This window comes from Cynocephalus volans, chromosome 4 (assembly GCF_027409185.1).
Source record: "Cynocephalus volans isolate mCynVol1 chromosome 4, mCynVol1.pri, whole genome shotgun sequence".
In the NCBI taxonomy this organism is placed as follows: domain Eukaryota; kingdom Metazoa; phylum Chordata; class Mammalia; order Dermoptera; family Cynocephalidae; genus Cynocephalus; species Cynocephalus volans.
This window is the reverse complement of record NC_084463.1, coordinates 9941201-9960178: the sequence shown is the minus strand read 5'-3', so window position 1 is coordinate 9960178 and position 18978 is coordinate 9941201. Positions and strand designations below refer to the sequence as shown.

General features: G+C 44.6%; 1 protein-coding gene across 5 annotated transcripts in view; it reads right to left on the bottom strand.

Moving 5' to 3' along the window:
- NCAM1 (neural cell adhesion molecule 1) overlaps nt 1–18978 on the bottom strand; it is a 302455-nt gene that overhangs the window by 9219 nt on the left and 274258 nt on the right. For 2 of the 5 annotated variants that reach the window (XM_063092594.1, XM_063092595.1), the window contains 3 exons: nt 9314–9438; nt 5925–6105; nt 2120–3432 (listed from right to left, as the gene is read on the bottom strand). In XM_063092594.1, the coding sequence (XP_062948664.1) occupies nt 3353–3432; nt 5925–6105; nt 9314–9438 (386 nt within the window). In that variant the 3' untranslated portion in view covers nt 2120–3352. Of the gene's footprint in view, nt 1–2119; nt 3433–5924; nt 6106–9313; nt 9439–18978 lie in introns of those variants that run through there. The other 3 variants (XM_063092592.1, XM_063092593.1, XM_063092591.1) reach the window with 2 other exon arrangements.

Below are 18978 nucleotides of genomic sequence, written 5' to 3'. Positions count from 1 at the left end.
AGCCCAGGAAAGCTAGAGGGACAAAGGTTATCTCCTGCATCATATGCATCGTTTTACAAAAGGAAAAATAAAAAACCTCCCGGGGTCTATCTTTGCCATGATCTTCCACTCAAAGTCCCTTGACTAACTCACCCATGCACTCTGCATGCACAGAAGGCTTCTTGGGAGCAGTTCCTCCATAACCCGAAAGGTCAGAGCTGCCCTACACGATGAGTTTGTGAAGCTGGGGCTGTCCGTCTTCTGTGGTTCCTGGCTTGGGAGAGGTGGCACTAAAGAGGAAACTGGCTCGCCCCAAGACTGAGACCCCCATACGCCTACTTTCTCATGTCTGAAAATGGGAATATGGTCTCACATTTTACAGATGCCTGGATGGGCCTAGGTTGTTGCGCCACAGGACCCTGGTGCAGAACAAGTGCCTTCCCCACCCCCCGTCCCTCTTAACGACTGTCAGACTCTCAGAACTGTTGAGCTGGGCTTCTAGTTCATTTATAATCCCCCACATGTCTACTTGCTCCTACCTGGAATCAGCTAAACAGACAGCTGGTCTCAGGGGCTTGCAGGAGGCATATAAGTGTAATTATAAACAGAATAGAGTTTGCCAAAGAGAACTTACTCTCAGGTTCTATCACAAGATCACTCTGTGCAGCCTCTGTTAGGGAGGGCAAAGTTTGCTGTGTGATCAGGAGACCCTGCAACAGAGTCACGTGTGTGGTGGCTCAGAATGTGCTCCCATACCCATAGTGACCAACTCCCCAGTTTTGCAAAGCCACTTTCCCCCCACTGCCTGCTGGGGACTCCAAGGAGGTAATGACCCTTAACAGCTCCTAGGGTAGCTGAGAAAAAGATATTGCTCCTCATTAGGAAGAGAAAATGTCTCCTTGGTTAGAACGCCATCTGTCGGACTATAATCTGAGGTACAATTTAGACGTCTCGGCACCCAGCTATGCAGGGACGTGCACGGTGGAGGGGAGGGCTTCTCTTTTTTGGACACACAACTAACAAAGAAAGTCAAAACACGCTCCTGAGTTCACATGAACTGTTACCTCCTTTAATAATGCAAAGGTGTGAACTTCATAAAGGCCTTGCTGATTATCTACACAACAATGTTAGCATTCTTATTAGTAGATAAACGTGACCCAAACACATGATGTAAATATTCCAAAAAACGAGCAGAGGAGCCCCAGCGTGTGTGGCACCCCAGGCAGCACTAATGCAGGGTGCAGAGGCTGGGGCAGCTGGCAGGGCAGGGAGCACCTACCTTGCAGGGGGCTCTGTGGGCCACTGTCTTAAGGACTGCTGTTGGGGCTGGGGGGTGGCAGCCTTCACTGGGAACTCAAGTGTCTGGTGGGAGTGGGTGTGCACTAATTTTGTCTCCCAAAGGACGTACCATTACAAGCCATGGGCCTGTCTAAATGGGCCCATTGCAATGACCACGAAGTTGTTTCAGTGGAGGCCTACCAACCCCGGGTTGTGCTGAGGGGACAGGGTTGTGTCAGGCCTCTTCACACTTAGGGCTAGTTCTCCAAAGGGTTCCTTCAGAAATACTGACACTGTCCCTCTCCTGTGGGTGGGCCTGGGACCAGGGTGAGGCAGACCTCTGAGCTGGGCTCCCGTAGGGTGAATACAGGTGACTACTGCCTAAGGCAACCGCAAGAGGCAAGAGAACAGTGAAGGGGATCTCTCTTTGCCCTCTCTCCAGCTCTCTCTAACTGACCTGTGATTCCTACCTCAGGTCCCAGAGGGGCCCTGCACCTAAGAACCATGCCCACTTCTGCTGCTCTGGTGTGAAGCGAGGTGGGGGATCTCAGGGGGAGAGATCCATAGCTGGGGCGAGAGATGCCCCACTAAGCAGTGAGCAGCCTCCTGGTGTCAGCATGTGAGCCTCTACACTGAATGCTGGGGACACTGGCACACGCCAGCACAGCCAACTCCCTGCCCCCCACCCCCGCCCCACAGACCACAGCAGGGGGTCATTTGGATTCTCACAGGGAAAGGCTAGTTTTTGAACATTAAAAAAAAAAAAAAAAAAGAAAAAATATAAAGAAACCATAAGGAACAAAAATCAAACTTCTACAGAGATGCTCAGAGATGAGAGATGTAGAATGACATGTGACCACAATGGCGGGAAGGAGTTTTTATTCAGTAGACGGTCCATCCCAAGCACACACACTGATACAACTGAGCAGGATTCAGCCCTGCATCTCCATGCATCCAACCTTAACAAACATGCCTGCTCCTGTCCTGGGTGAACTCCCCAACAGCAAGGAGGAGCACCTGGCTCTGCACGAGAGTTTAAAAAATGTCACTGAACCAACTGACCTATAGGGAGGCCGGGGCATTCAGAAAGTACTGACGGGCTGACTCAGTCCCAATTTACTGATACTTCTGGGCTGGGCAGTCTGGGAGTGGCCTGTCTTTCCCCTCCCGCATTGCTGAGCATATATAGGGAAGATGGGAGACCCTTGCTTAGCTCACAGTGGATGCTTGCAACATGCCCAGTGAGCTGATGCTTACAGCAGTTACACAGGTCACAGTTGGATCATAACCCCCAAGCCACAGAGGCTCTGTGCTGGTCTGGGACATGCTGCCCTGCAGCAGGGGAATCACCCCAACTGGGAGATGAGGACTTTTCAAAGCCCACACATGTTGGGCACATCATGTCATGGCTCTGTTCACAGAGACAGCTTAAGGTGCTGGTTATAATACCAGGACCAAAATGCCTCCCAGCACATTTCCTCAGCCCCAGAAAATAAACAACAAATTCAACTTTTTCCACTACACGGGCGACAGGGTGACTTAATTTGTCCATTATGTCAGCAAAATGCTTAGATGAATCACTGCAGTCTGGCTCTCTTAACATGGGCACTTAAATGCTTAAATGCAAGCAAAGCCAACTACTTATTGAAGGGTGGAGGAGGAGCACAGAGTTAGTGAGGGGGACATGTGGCGATTTTAACAATCTGATGCAAGCTTTAGAAGGAACTTAGAATTATTCCTCCGCTACATCATTTTAGGTATGAACAAAAAAAATGCAGTAAGTAGCAAATATGCAGAAACTTCTCTGTAAACCTAGCATAATGCTTTTTCAAAATAGCATTTAAAGAAAAAGCTCTCAAATTCTTTTTACTGCCATTAGAAAGAAAGGGGAGTTTATGAAGTGGCACAAAAGTATCTGCGAATGGTGAAATGGCTGGAGGTAAAGCTTTTTCCAATTGCAAAACCTTCCTCTTCCACACAGAATGCTTGCTGGGTGGCTGTGGCCACGGTGGTCCTGACAGGTTCTTCAAAGTGGCACTGATCATTTTCATAGGAACTGGGCTTTTAAGCAAATTTAATTTTTGTGTTCGAGTTCCTAACAGAGCAAAAGAAGAGTCACTGCAGAGAAAAGCAATGAGACAAAGGTGTAGGAGGCGGAACTGCCTCCCAAGGTTGCTGCAGGTGTCAAGCAATGGGTCCCCAGAGAAAAGGCAGTTGTTTAAAAACAAATGTGGCAGTGGGGATGTCCCAGTGACGTCCAAGGTGACAAGCGTGACGACAGACACAGGAAGGGGAAGGGGGAGAAGGAAAGAGAAGGTAGAGACAGAAACAGAGAAAAAAAATAGATAAAAAGAAAAAAAAATTAGGTCAAATATAGAAAACACAAGAATCAAAGGTTAATTCAACTTAGTAAATTAAATTGACAAAGGTTAGAGAAGAGTTCAGTGCGGTATCAACACCATAAGGCCAGTTCAGAAGCTCAGCAATGCCAGAAGCAGCACAGCAGGGTTAATTTGGGGGCTAGGGGTCAGCGAGCAAATGAATTAAAGTGAGAGAACAGAAGCCCCCACAGTAAAACACGAGAGTCTGATTAGGAGAGTGTTACCTTTGACTAAGGTGAAGCCTCTTAGATACAGTCAGCGAGGGCACAGTCGCCTAGTCTCTAGCGTTTTTCACCCGTGGTGGCAGAGATGCGTTGGACTGCTGCACTTTGAGTCAGCAGACTGTGCATGGGGATAGGGGACCACCACCTTTTCAAGGTGAAGCAGACTTTTCTCCCTGTCACACAAGCTCCCCACCACAGGGCTACTAAAGAGAATCTAGTTCTGCTCCCCCCTCCATCTGCTGCCCTACCGACCACGGAATTCAACCACAGGTGTACATCTTGTAACTCAGAGGGGTTGTATTATATTCTTGGGTCCCAATATAGTAGCCAGAAAAGTCCAGTCAAGACAAAGCCACTACCTTCTCGAACCTGTGCAGTAGAGCCATTGAACCATCATGGGCAGGTGAGCAACTCCACAACCCTCTCTGGTTTCAGTGGGCAGCTGGGCAATTCACAAGAAGGATTCTGATGTCTCCAGTGGGCATGACTCTGGAGGACAAGGTCTCCCTAGAATTTCTGTCTCTGATGCCCCAGAAGCTGATGCTGCTGGCAGTACCCAGCATGTGAACACAGCACGTTCAAGACCTCCCTATTGAGTCTGACCCCAGGGAATTCCATAAGGTATCTGTCTTGCTGCAAAGGGCTTACTCAAGCCTCACATTCCCCAGCTCTTAAGTGTTCCATAAGGGCCAGGCAGATATGGACACTCACTTGGGACTGCTGACTTCAAGGAAAAATTGACCAAAGAACACAGAGAAAGAAGAGGTAGAGGGACAGGAGGGCCACCTCCATCTGGACTTCCTACATTAAGCAGTAATGAGGACAGTGCCTGTGGAGACATGCCTGCCACAGCATCGGCTAGGGAGCCTTTTGGACAATACAGAGGGGGCACCACTTGATGCTTCTGGTCTACAGCTCAAAACTCACCTGTCAACTTGCTGGAGGTCCCACACACGTCTTTCAGACACACACATTCACGCACAAGCGACCACCGGGAACCACGTGCTGATCTCGTTTTGTCGCTGATTGACTGGTCCGCTTTTGCACATATAGCCCTGCGTGGTAGGCAGCCCACACCTTTTCTAGCCTATTACCCACCGAAAGGAGCAATTGTGATGACTGAGCAGAGCATGTCCAAGGCCATTTTCCTACCACACTTGACCATGGCAGGGAATGTGTGGGGCTCCCTCCAGCAGGCTGCAGCTATATATATGACCTATGCCCACTTCTCCTGCCTGCAGTTGGCATTTGGCTGATCTGGAATAGCAGGAGTGGCACTAAAAATCTCTTTCTTCTCTGAGGGATTTGACTAATGAGGAGACTGGCTGTCAGAGGCAAGGTAACTGGGCCAGAAAGCAGAACTCTCACTTTATTCCAATACTTGAGTTGGTCCTAGATCCCTAGAGATGGATCTGCATCTCCTAGGAGAACAGCTGCCATCAGAGTCTCCAGCAGACTGGACTGCCTTTCATTGACGGTGCTTTCCAGCATCTATTTTCTCCATTTGTTCTATTTCAAGTGGCTCAATTTAATTGTTGTTTCAATGGAGAGGTCTTTGGCAGATAGGGTTTGTAACTAACTGGGCACTGTCTCTTCCTTCTCTTGGAATCACCACAGAGAAGAGATATGGACCATGGTTGTGCGGATAAAGCAAGCATCAGATAGAAAGCGCTTAAAAACAGTTATTGGTCCTAGTAGGAAATGATAGATGGCAGATAAAGTCTCCAAAAGGGATCCTCACTCAACCAGCTTCCAAGGCAAGGCTGGAGCTGGGGCATTTCCCATCTGAGAGGCCCTGTGAACCGGTTAGCATCAGTCCCTTAGGGCCAAATGACACAGGACCTTTTCCCCAGGATGCTTGGCCAAGCCTTCCTGGGGGTCCAGTACATCTCAACCCACTGCACAGATAGGTACAAAGCAAAACTAAGCTTTGCATGGGCAATCAATCATGAGGATGGCTGTAAGCAAGCAAGTTGTCAGGGTTGTTCAGGCACATTAGGAGGTGCAGCCCTTGTGCATTAATTCAAAGCGGGAAACTAACAGAAAGCAGAGGCAGCCATACCTGGGATGGCTGTAGGCTGGGCCGAGGTCCTGAACACGAAGTGAGCTGCCTTGGACTTTCCTTGCTGGTTCTCAGCCACCACGTAGACCTCATACTCAGCATTCCAGTCCAGGGACTTGAGCATGACGTGGTCACTGCCAGACGGGAGCCTGATCTCTGGTTTCCAGTCGGAGGAGAGTTTCTGGGAGAAACCAGCAAAAAGAATACAAGACACCAGAAAGCTTTAGACAAAAACACTGATAAGACCAGCTAATAGGCAGAAATTAAGGGGATCAAAAAGTGTTGGCGCAAAATCATAAAAATAAAATCAATGATACAACATGGCCTGAAAAATCGTAGCGATGACACAGGTCAGGAGGTCAGCCTTGTGTGTTTGCAAATACCAACCGCAGCAGATTCCAGTGTGGTGTTCAATGTCCTATTATGTTCAGGGATGCAGGGACTCAAGTACCACCCCAGGCTACACTTTGGAATGCTGGGCACATATGCATAAAGATGTGCTAGAAGAGTAATAAAACAAATATGTTTCTTGTCATATTTCAGAATGCTACTCACCTTCAGATATGACTCACCTCCCTGACATGTGAACACTGTGCACAGATTCCAGTTTTATTAAAAATAAAAGCTATGATTATTGAGCATCTACTATGTGCCAGATGCTATCTAATCTAAAGGCTTTCCACACATTTTCTCACTGTATCCCTACAACAAGCTTGTGGGTTTCTTTTTCTTTTTCTTTTTTTTTTTTACTAAACCTGATGAGGGGGAAGTGAGAGAGAAGTTAGGTGATAAACCTAAAGTCAACCACAGTCAAGGCTGGAGCTGAGTCTGTCTGGGCCCAAATCTGTGATCTTTCCTTTCCATAGTATGGAGCTCAAGAAATATCTGTTGACCTGAGTTAGATTTTTCTGCTCCATGCAATGTGTCCTGGTCTCTCCACCTGTAGCTCCATAGATGAGGCATCTCAGGTATAAGTTCTGCTGTTGGGTTCAACACTGGGAAGCTCAGAGATTCTCTCTGGTTATAATCTACACATTGACCAACGAGTTTATCCTGGATGGAAGTTTATAAAGCCACTGTTAGGTGACTACCTCCCTAACAAAACAGTTGTGGAAGAAGACCTCCTGAGAAGTCTTCAGAGGATTTCACAACTGCACAACCCACCTCTTCACAATCTTTGGTCTTCTCACCAGGCATATGCCCCGAAGTATATGAACACAAGAAGGCTTGACAAGTGTTTACTGCTTGGAAGAGCAGAACACGGTGGCAATGTCAAGTGGAAGGTGGTCTAGCAGCTGCTGGCCCATGGCTGAGGGTGGGCGAAGAGTTATCTTACAGGAAAGCAGTCTTCCCAGGCAAAATGACTTGTACCAGCCAAAGAGATGCCTTTAAGGAAGGCTGCAGCAATCATGCCATGACCTGTGATTATTATGGTGAAATACTACAAGGAGAATACTAGTTTCCTTTGAGTCTAATCAGGAAGCCTGGGCTGTGCTGTAAGTCAGCTTGTGTGTATTTCACTATGGGGCCCCCTTTTAATTTAAGACAAAGAAATTGAGCTGTCTTTTCTTTCTCTGTTTTCCTTTGCAAACATCATTACAAAAAAGACCACCAGAATACAAAGCAAACATTTAAAAAAGCAAATGTTGTATTATATAATACTTAATATATGAAAATATTTAGCAAACTAAGTTTTTGAAGTGAATGAGAGAGGATGGTTAAGGCTGTTGAAATCTAACGTATCTCTTTTTTCCCAGTTGTCTTTTTAACACAGCCTGCCTGGCACAGCCAAGATGGCTCTTCAGGCAAACTGACATCCTAGGGGCCTCATATGGGAGATATTTCCAGCCCGAGTCTGTATCTTAGTAGTAGCTATAGTTACCGTTTACAGAGGTTTCTAAGTGGCAGGCACATTTCAGCTTCTTTGTGTATATTATAACTAATCTTTACAAAAACTTCATCAGCTATTTTACCCCCACTTTACAGATGGAGAAATTGAGTTTTGGAAGATTGGGTGACCCATTCAGGTCCTATACTGATAAGTGATAAAGCTGGAATTGGATGCCATATCTGTCTGGCACTAAAACCGACATTCTGTCCACTGGGCCTAGGCCATATCAGCATGACAATGGCCAGAGGCATCCCACCCTACCACATCTTCTTTCAGTGGGGTAGGTGGGGCCACCTGCTCAGTCTTTGCATTCTACTCTGCAGTGAGGAAGTCATAGGGATCTCTCATTTAGTGGTACCTCTGGGCTGGGCCTAGGGAAGTCGATCAAAGCTTTTCCTATTATGTCAGCTCGCACCTGGCTTAGAAATTGGGTGAGAGAGAGCACTGAATGGATTGATAGCCCTTCCCACCAGCTGAGAAGCACGCCTGTAAGGCTCTGTGCTACTAACTCTCTAGAAGCCTAAGCAGTTAAAGGCCCACCCTTTGATGGGGGCTGATCTCAAGTCAACTCCCTGGAAAAAGCATTTTTGGGTGCTATTTGAAGAAAGACAACTGCTCTCTGGTTCATTATTTTCTACGACAGAGAAACCCTAGCAAGAAGCTATTCCCAGTGCTCAGATACTGTCTCTGAATCTCTCAGCAATTGGTTGGGGTTGTCCATGGTCAAGTGTATTCTGAAACCAAAACCCCAGTTTGGGGGTTGGGAGGAAAGATGGAAGATGGAAATCACAGATGGGTGGTGAGTAAACTAGGAAGAAAAGGCTTAGAGCCAAGCTGGCTGTTAGTAGGATTGGAACAGCTCAGGTGGAGAGCAAAGAGCAGGTGAGGAAACTAGCATTGCTTTAGCCTCTCAAGGCAGCCCAGGCAGCGGTAAGAACCCAGTCTGCTCAGTCAGACAGACCTGGGCTCACACTCCAGCTCTCCCAGCCGTGTGCGATCGGGCAGTCACTGAGTGCCGTGAGCCCAGTTACTCCATCTGTAAAGTGGGGATCATCACAGGACCCACTTCACAGGGTCCTTGTGCAGAGAACATGCATGTGATCACAGTGTGTTCACACGGTGCCTGGCCCACACACAATACACACTTTATCAAACCTAGTGATTACTCCATGTTAGCACCACATTTGCAAAAACTACTGGATGATAGCAAAATAACTGTAGAAAAGTTCAAGAGGTAGAAAAATTAATGCGGTACGAGTTTGTCCCCACCTCAATCATCTTAGAGGTTTTAAGATGGTCCCAGTGTGGACACGGCCTAACAGCTGTAGGTCAGTCTTGGGATTTAAAACTCTGACCAGGACCCATGAGCCACCTGCAAGGCACAGATCGAGATCTTGTCCCACCCCCACCCCACCGGGACTTTGTGTGTTGTTGCCCTAACAAGGTGGGTGCCAAGGTCAAGGGGTTGGGGGTGGAGGTTGGGGAAGAGGCCACTCACCGCTCGGTACTTGACCAGATAGTGTCTTATGGGGGAGCCGCCGTCATCCTGCTTGATGAGGTTCACCTTAATAGAGTTTCCATCCTCTCCCATCTGTCCTTCAAGCTTCGGTGCACTGGGTTCCCCTGAAACAGCCAGGGAATTCACATGAAATTTTCATCCACAGAATGAAAATCCAATCCATCAGAACAGGATGGAGTGACGGGATGGGGCTGGACACTTTTTCTTGCTCTGTCAGGATTTCAAATGGTTAAAAAGGAATAAGTATAAAACTATGAATTCCAGACAGATGCCTCAGACTTAGCCCAAACTGGGAATGCCTTTTGGGAATGTTCTGGAAACAGCCTCCTGACCTGCATGGCCTTTTTATCACTTTAGTTTCAGGCCTTTTTCTGTCTTTCTCATTGGTACTTGCATTTCCATTTGGCTGCCCTTCCAACTGCAGAGTTAATTTTTATAAACCTGACACATCTTGAGAAGCAGCCTGAAGTAGCGGAAAATGTAAGTGTTTGAGTAGAAAACTTACACAGGCAACATTATTTTTCAAAACAGTCCAGTTTCTTTTCTGGATACATCACTCACCCCAGGGGTCTGCGGGCCTGACCCCTAAAGGGAGTGAATATGCTGCATTCTTGTGACTAGCTTTTCAGGAATTAAATTTTATTACTTAGGTTCATTAAAAAAAAAATAACAAGTTTCCAGCTGTGATTAAATAAAGCACAATTTGCCATAGGCAAGTTTCTTGTAAGTATCCTGCATTTATAGCTCAACCGAGTGAGTGATAGTCCTTGACATTTTAATGTATTAAAGTAACAATCATCAGTCTTTTTCTTTGTGAGAGGAGAGAGAAAAAAATTGTCTTCGGCATTTCTCAACAGAAAAAAAGTCTACGTTTCTCTTTATTTGCAGCACACGCTCAGTTTGTAGCACTGTGAATCCAGGGTTGGGAAAGGAAATGATCTTGTGTATGGTTGACTACCCAGGCTGGTATGTTTCTTCAGTGAGTGAGATGCAGATTTACTTTAAGAAAGACTATTTCATTAGCATATGCTGAAAGCAATGAGGTGAGGGAACAGATAGTATCAAAAGTTAAAATTAAGATTTAACATACTTGGGAATCTTGCACCTCCTGCAAGGAGCTACCTCTGTATCTATTTCATGACATCAGAGAGAAAACCTGGAAACGCTACAAAACAGCTGCCTTCTGGTCGGTCACCCTGGCTTGCTCTCTGGGTAGCAGAATCACAGACATGTGACAGAAGAGCCAGGAAAAGGACTGTCACCAGGCCTTGGACCTAATTACCCCAACCTGCACCACTGGCCATTTATGAGAAGGCTGCTGGCAAAGCCGGTGTCTAGCCTGGCTGTCCTCGTTCAGCTCCTCCTCCCTTGGATACAAAAAGGAAGTGGAGAGAGGAAGCTACCCTAGAGACCTACTACTTACAATCCTAGGGCCAGCAGCATGCACAACACCTGGGAGCTTATTATAGGTACAGACTCTCCCTGCACCAAGATCCCTTGGTGACGTGTGCACCTTTATGTTTGAAAAGTAGTTGCTACGGAGACACATAAAAGCTGCAACAGGGAGGATACATAACGGTGACGTCTGAGGGACATTAAGGAAACGTTGTGCTTATTATTTGTTTTCTTCAACCAGAAATAAGGGAAAGGTAAAAATAGAAAAAAAAAAAAAGACAAATGGGTTTCAGGCAAAGACTTGCTCTCTTTTTAAGCCACTATCCAGCTACTGGCCCCAACCACTCTGTGGCAAATATTTAGAAATTTGGTTTAGATATGTCAAGGTATGTAGGCTTTCCAAATTCCTTTGCACTGTTCTAAGTCTTAGAGAAAATAATCCAGTTATGTCTATATCATTATAAATATCCAGAGCTAAAAAGCAACTCAAAGTGGAGTATATTCTAGAGCATGGCAGGAGCCTTGTGGAGATTCTGCTGCTGCTGAGCAACTGGGAAAAATGAGGCACAGCAGAACACTACAAATTCTGTTCCCTGGCTGAACCAGGGTGACCAACTCATTCTGAGTACCTGGAACATTTCAAGTTTTAGCAATGCAAGCTCATCATCGTGGGAAACCCCTCAGTCCCATGCAAATTGGAATGCCTGGTGACTAAACTGAATGAAGAAGGACATTAATCATGCTAACTTTCTGCTCTCAGCATCACGACACTGACTCTGTGTGGAACAGCCTATTTGCCTTAGGGAGAAGGGGACTTTCATCAGCCGGCCTTAGTGGCCCTTCCAACACCCCTAGCAGGTGAGGGCCGCCTCCTCCCCTCCAAGGTCTCATTGGAAGGTGTGTAGAGATCAGTCCAAAGGGGCTGCTCTGGCTCCACCTTCCTTCCTGTTTCCTCTCGGAGTTGAGAAGTGTGTGTTTCCAAGGCTGAATTAATACCACAAAACACGTTCTCTGAACTCTGCTTCCTGAGGGGTCTGTTGCCTCGGCCAAGTCACTGCCTTGGTTTCCACATTTGCAAAACATGGGCACTGGATCAAATGCTCTGTAGGGCTCCTTCCAGCTATCACTATGACACCGTGACAGTCACTGCACTAGAGTGGACTACCAACTACGCCTTGGCTATTTCTCATGACACTGAGGGAAACAGAACACAAAATATATGACCGTCAGCCAACTTTACGGAGATGCACTCCAAGATCAACAATTCCATATCTCTGAGGTATATAGTTGTCAACTTTTTGCTTTAGAATTGTGAAAAAGTTACCTCAAAAAAGTCCTATCTTTGAAAAGAGACCTTCAAATTTCTTCAAAGACATATGAACAAAAATCTGTCCAAGAAATCTCTCCAGAAATAACAACCCCTATGAAGGTACTCTCTTATCTTTGGATATATTCCAGAAAAAATATAACTGGAATTACAGAAAAAGCACTAAAAACTGTACCATAGTTAGAACATCACTTTAACATTTACATAGTCAGAACACTATAATTTGCTATCATTTTATCTGAGTGACTACCGTGTTACTCTGATATGTATGTATCATTTCCCCGTAGAATATAGAACATTTTATATCAAATAATACTTAGGTGTATAATTTACAATGCTTTACCTATAATTTATTCATCTAATGTGTACTGAGTATCTACTAGGTACCAAGCAGTCTGTTAGGTACTGAAGTTTTAATGGTGAATAACACATGGTTTCATTTGCCAAATGAAAAAAAATTTAGTTATGATCAATTCTTTTAAAAAATGGGGGGACCCCTGGACAAAACAAAAATAACCCTTCCTATGACAGTATTTCTAAAGGAAGATCATATTCAACTAATATCATAGAGATTTTGACCAACTCTGTCTCTGTAGCTTGCTGTAAGTACATTAAGATGTAGGAAAAACAATTGTTCAATCGTCTTACTCATTTGCAAATGTTTACTATTAGCTATTTTTCTTAAAAATCAGAAATGGGGTTAGAGAAACTTGTAAGCTCTCTACACAAAGCCATGACTGATGAGAGAGGGGCTGTTATGGAAGAAATGGAGACTTGGCATTGAGGAGGCTCATTGCTTTATTGAACACTTTAGCAGAAGAAATGATTTAGAGGGTCCCAATGTGCTCTGTGTTCTGAGATGGCTGCTCTGATTGAAATCATTATGGGTAATTTCAGCAAAACCAATATTGTAATTATTTGTAAATGTTGGTTTGCAATTCAGCAGCAATCGGTAGGTTGCTCCAAGAGGACCCCTGGGGTTAATTATACTCTTTGAGTTTAGCTTCAGCCATGAGTCAAATTTTCCCCCCAAATATTTTATGTAAAGAATAAAACAGCAGTACCTTAAAAATAAGCCTTGCCAACTACAAATATGAAACATTGGACAGTTTTGTTATTTTCTAGCAGAATGTAAACCATGAATGCAAGAAAAAAAGAACCTACTATAGAGGTTGCATACCATCAGATATTTCATAGGCAGGTCTTATGAAACCATAATTGAAATGTATATTTCTGGCCATGCAGATTGTAGGTTATTTCTTCGTAATTACTGTGCTACTGTGGCCTTAAATCTCAGTCTGCTTTATGCCCTTCCTCTCATCAGCAGAAACTCTTGGGTTAGAAAACTACTGCTGAATATCTGAATTTCACAACAAAAATTACAGCCAGTCCACGGCGTTTGGACAGCATTTGTGAATTCTTGAAGGAAAACAACATTCTCCTCACTCAAAGGAGCCACGGACCAAGAGTTGCATCTTCTGAATGAAATGTAAACGGGCTTCCCTGAGAAAGGCTCGATCTGGGCTCTCTGTCCATCCACTCTGTTTTCTCTCCCAAAGGGATCTGCACAAAGTTTTGGGTGTCTGAATATAAACCAGGAATAGTTGCAGGGCTTGCATGAAAATCTTTCACTTGTACTTCAAATAGAATTGGCTGGCATTAAAAATACTGTTCATTTTGTTTATCCTAACTCCTGTCTCTTTTGGTTGATTATTTTTTATAAGCAACTTGAAACTTGTGCATATCTTTTTACTATCCATTTTTTTAAAAACGTCCAAAATGCATAATTTAGCTATTCAAATATGATGCCTATTCAAATTTTTTTTTAGCCCTAGCTAAACAACCGAATCCAATGTGATCTATGCTGCATACTTTCTTGGATCCTTGTAACTTTCGCTGATGCCTCTTTTGGTAACCTACTTGGAGATTCTAGGGATGCCGAGTGGCTTTCTGACAGTCCCAAAGAACAGCCTGACAATGCAAGGATGGCTATCAATTTGTCTTAAGCATCGCTTCCCCCAAATCAGGCCTTTGGAGTGAAGTATTCCTTTTCCCCTGAATTCTTTTCTCTTCGGTGTAACAACTTGCTTGTGCCAGAGTGACCTGAATCTGTGCCATCCTAGTCTCTGGCTGCAGGGAATGTCAGGATGCAGAATGAGAGGGGATGGACATGGCTGATTCCCCAGCTTTTCCAGAAAAAGGCCGCTTAGCTCTCTGGGGCCAAGCTCACTAAGGAATCTGGTCCATAAATCCTTTTTGGCACCAGTTTTCTCAGGAATTATGAACATGACTGGGTGTGTTGGGGGTAGGGTGGCAAATGGCTATACAAAGTACAAATTAAACAGCAACAAATGAGCTCTGACAGACTGAACCACAAAAATACCCATTCCCTTCTCATGGGTGTCATGGAAACATCCACAGATTAATTGATCAATTATCTTTGTTTCATCATCCTAAAAAGAAAATATGACCACGAAGGTATGGCTTGTGGTTATGGGGCTGATCCAAGCTGAGGAAGTTATGACAGAAATAACTGCTATCACCAACAATTAATTCAGCTCCTGCCTCCAAGGCCACAAAGGGGGTGGTGGTGGGGGAGGGGGTGTTCACATCGTCAGTGCTATTTCATGGACATCAGATTAGTTGTGAAGAAGAATGAAGCTCCTGGGAAGTTTCAGCCCTCATACTGGTAACCCCAGGGGAGCTGGCAGTTTCCAAAGCCAGCAGCAGCCCTGGGTCCCTGCCCAACGACTTCAGGCCGATCCACATTGCTGCCTTCTTCTCCAGCCCTGCCCGCTAACTCTCTACCCTGGGAACCACCGGTGGAGGGAATCCTTAGAAACAAAGGCAATTAGAGCAGAAACCCTGGCGAAAAGTCTGTGTCGACCTGCCAGTGACCGTGGCAATCCAGACACACTGCTGTAAAAAAATAAAAAAGGGAGTGGAAGGGGTGGTTAGTGATGTTTCAGTCTAAGAAGGAAGAGTGGGTGTTAAAGAGTTTAGTTCATTCAGAATCAGCGTTTCCTAGTACGAGTCAGTGTCAGTAGCTAAAGAAAAAAAAGATCGTTATGAATGGGCAGGGGTGAGGGCATGCTCCACCATGCAGCACACTGACAGAAGGGGTGCAGGGGGGCTTCTCACCACACACATGCTGGGCAAGGAGAGGGGGTCCCATTTACAGAGTCCTCAGGAGCTGATGGACGATATTATGGCTCCGTGGAGTCAGTGGAGGAAGCCCTGCAGTTCCGCAATGCCATGATATTAGAAATAAGCTTTTGCATGGGGGGCATTTTAGCTCACCACAGCAAACCCACTTCTGCCACCCCGGGACAGGTGCCTAGGCTTGTCTGTGGTGAACCCCTGCATGCAGAGCTCTGCAGGCTCAGGGGCCAAGTAGCCAAGGAGGACGGTGCTCAATCCTTGTTATAACCACCCTGTATCTTCTGATTTATCTTACTTCATTCAGTGCTGCTGGCCTCAGGAAACACTGCCCAACTGTACTGAAGGTGGATGGAACATCCCATGCAATTTTTTGGGGGGTGGCGGAGGGTGGACAGGAAACATTAGATTTCATCAATTGTTGGGTGTAAACCCACTGGCAGGAGAATGACTCCTAGTTCACTTAAACTTTTCTAATTTAGGCCCAATTCACTTTAAATTCTTACTCATGCCCAGGAAAAGGAGGCAATAACCGTCCTTAAGTAAGCTTTATTTCTCTCCACCATAGATGCTATTTGCTCTGACCTCACCATTCCCTTAAATTCTATATTAAAGGCCATTTTCTGCTGCTTGCAGCTCACCTGAATAACAAGTCCTCTGCCTGCCTCCTTGCAGATGGCAGGAGAGGATCTGTCCTGGATGGGAACATGATTTGATGAGGGATAATCATAGCTTTGGAATTCCATAAGGCTCTCAGTGATTTTTTTTTTTAGTACTGGCCACATTTTTTACTGACAACAAGAACACTGCTAACGAGTGTTTCTAGGGTAACTGCAGGAAACATCTTCATACGTTCCTTGCCCTGTCTTTATGCAAGATGTCCGGAAGAGATTTCTTTTCAGAGAAGTGAATTCCTTTCTACCTTGTTAACATTATGCATTACTTCATTCTGAATTACAGCATTGCACAGACATGACCAAATTTGTTTTAAAAAAGAAACTAACGGGTTTGAAATCCAACATCCAGCCTCTGCTCACACTTAAGATTTCATGAGGAAGGCCCAGACTTTTTCCAGAACATCAGCCATTGAGCAGTATCCACCTGTCTGGGATAAAGTCTGTTCCTGTTGATGGTTAACCTTAGGGAAATAACAAAACCACAATATTTTGGATAGGACTTGGGAGTTTAGAAAATCTTAAGATCCCGATATGCTCTGCCCTAAGACTCACATATTAAGATAATTTTTTAAGGTAGGCCAAATTTATCAGAGTGGACTACATCAAATGTTGTCCTGCTTTGGGGACATTTCCCACTTTATTTCATACAATGTAAATATCAAACATCTCCTTTTTGAAGATGATGGTAGCTCCTGTGCAAGCCCAGGAGTCTGGCTGTAAATGGGACTAAATTGGGGCAAAGCTGCCATACGTATAAGCTGAAGTCCTCAGAGATGTCAATGTGAGGGTGAACAGAGGGATCAGGGCTAACACACACAGGGAGCACAAAACAAAAGGACAGACCAGGGACAAAGAACATGCAAAAGGAGCTGTTGACGGTTTTGTCCCTGTGCATGTCGCCCAATCAGTTCTCAGAGAAGCGAGGTCAAATGGGAGACCGCTTGCATGCATGGGCACACGAGACTGTTATTGGTGTTAGTTTTGCTTTCGTGATCAGTGCAGCCCATAGGTATCTCAGGGTGTGATTGGAAGTGAAAATTTTCAGTTAGGAGAGAACGAAATGTGTATAACTTCCAGGGCAGGTTCTGAACAGGTGTTTGATTTTAGTGGGGGAAGCTGTGAGCAGAGGCTTCCTTCTCTCTTTATGGTAAGTGAGAAATGTTTTAACAAGGTTGTGACAGTCACAATATTAACTAATTATTTTGTCACTGCTATGCACTTAATTAGGCTATAATTTTATTTCCTTTGCTGCAAGGGTCAATCACGTGCTTCTTGATTACACGGAGATCTCCAGTCATGGTAATTGCTGAGTGACTTTTGCTTTGATTTTTGCCCCTTGCCTGGGGGAGGGCCACTCTTGAAAAGTGACACCTCAGTAATCACAGCCAAACTGCTCTAATCCAAATTCTTAAATCTCTTATTTGAGAAAGTCCTCAATTTGCATGAATTTTATGAAGCACTCTCATTGGTTTTGAACAAATACAACCTTTGCAATTGATACATTTCTCTCTGTAGCACTTCAAGGTTGTAATCATTTTTATAGAATGTGATTCATTTTAGAACAACTATGGTTTTTAGAACTGCTGGATACAGTTAAATCACAATGCTAATTTACAAAACACCTTTCTCGGAATTAATTTTTGAGAACTATCTGTTAAAAATTCAAGTCTGCAAATTGTGTTCTGGCTAACGTGGTTTTACTGTGGAGAGCAGTTTGTGTGATGAAATTCCTGGAAGCAAAATATTAAACCAAAGGCTGTTATGATATCAAATTGTCATGTCAAGGTTGCAAGGAATGATGAATTCTGGATGTAAATTGAGAACAAGAGGAAATCTCTCAAATGGCTTTGCTTAGGAAATCTGAGACAGGAAGAAATGAGTGAGCTGTGGTCCCAGATTTATTTCACTAATCAGAACAAAGAGGTTTACCTTCTGTTCCCCAGCGTGGACGACATCATCAGCACCATGCAAGCCACATGACAAAGTCACATGATACGCACGCACATGATTGGTTGAAAGGAAAGTGGAGTAGGTCACATGGAAAATACAAAAAAATTAAAAACTGATGTAAACAATGGGCAGGGAGAAAAATCAACAACAAAATCACAGACTAAATAAAAGGAGAAATCAAATCAAATTAGCAGCATATATAAGACACATTGGGAGGACAGTAAAACTGCCCAGAAACAGGAGAATAATAAGTCATAAAAAGCATTTGGTTAACAACACCAATAAGCATTAGACATGGCTGCAACACTGCATATTAATACCACATCAAGGAGCATGTACACTCGTTTAAAATGGGGAGTGTTTCTGTCTGGACCCAGATGTCAAAGTCAATCCAGGAGACTGTTAAAGGAAAAGAGAAAAGCAAGTTATTATTCACGGATTCCAGAAATGTCTCAGCATCCTTGGGAAACAAAGGCAATGAAACGGAACATGGGTCATCAAGGAAAATTCTGGAGATTTTTAAGGCCTAGATTGTGTGCCCTGGAAGAACAAAAGATTGCATTAAATTAAGAAAAGTCATTTCACATTTGCTCTGATATAACAAGGAGATGGAGTATGAGCAGTAGGAGGCTGGGTGCATGCAGGCCGGAGATGGTGGCCTTGAGGATCCTGTCTCACCTCTGTATCTGCACACCCACATGATTCCTCAAATGCTGGTGGGACTCCCTGCAGTCAAGACCCATATAAGAAAGAGGCCAGTGCAGACCAGGGAACAGGTTTCCTTCTAGCAATTCAGATCATGGCTGAGTTGACATTAAACAGCAGAAACTGAACCCCTGGTCCAATGAGCTAAGAGTCTGATATTAAACAAATGCATGGCCATTTGTGGATAAAGCTGTATCTTTAGACTTGTGGCTGTATTGATAAGACCCAAATTTGAGATTTACAATGAAAAAACTAGTTTTCTTGTGTGGATTTATCTACATTCCAATTTGTGACTAAACGACCCTGACTTATTAAAAGGCACTCGGGGTTTCCCACCACAACTTTCACAGGCCAGGGTAAGTTTTGGTCATTCCCAGTTGAGGCGAAGAGAAAAGGGCAAAGAAGGGAGATGAAGATAGCTTTCTGCCCAA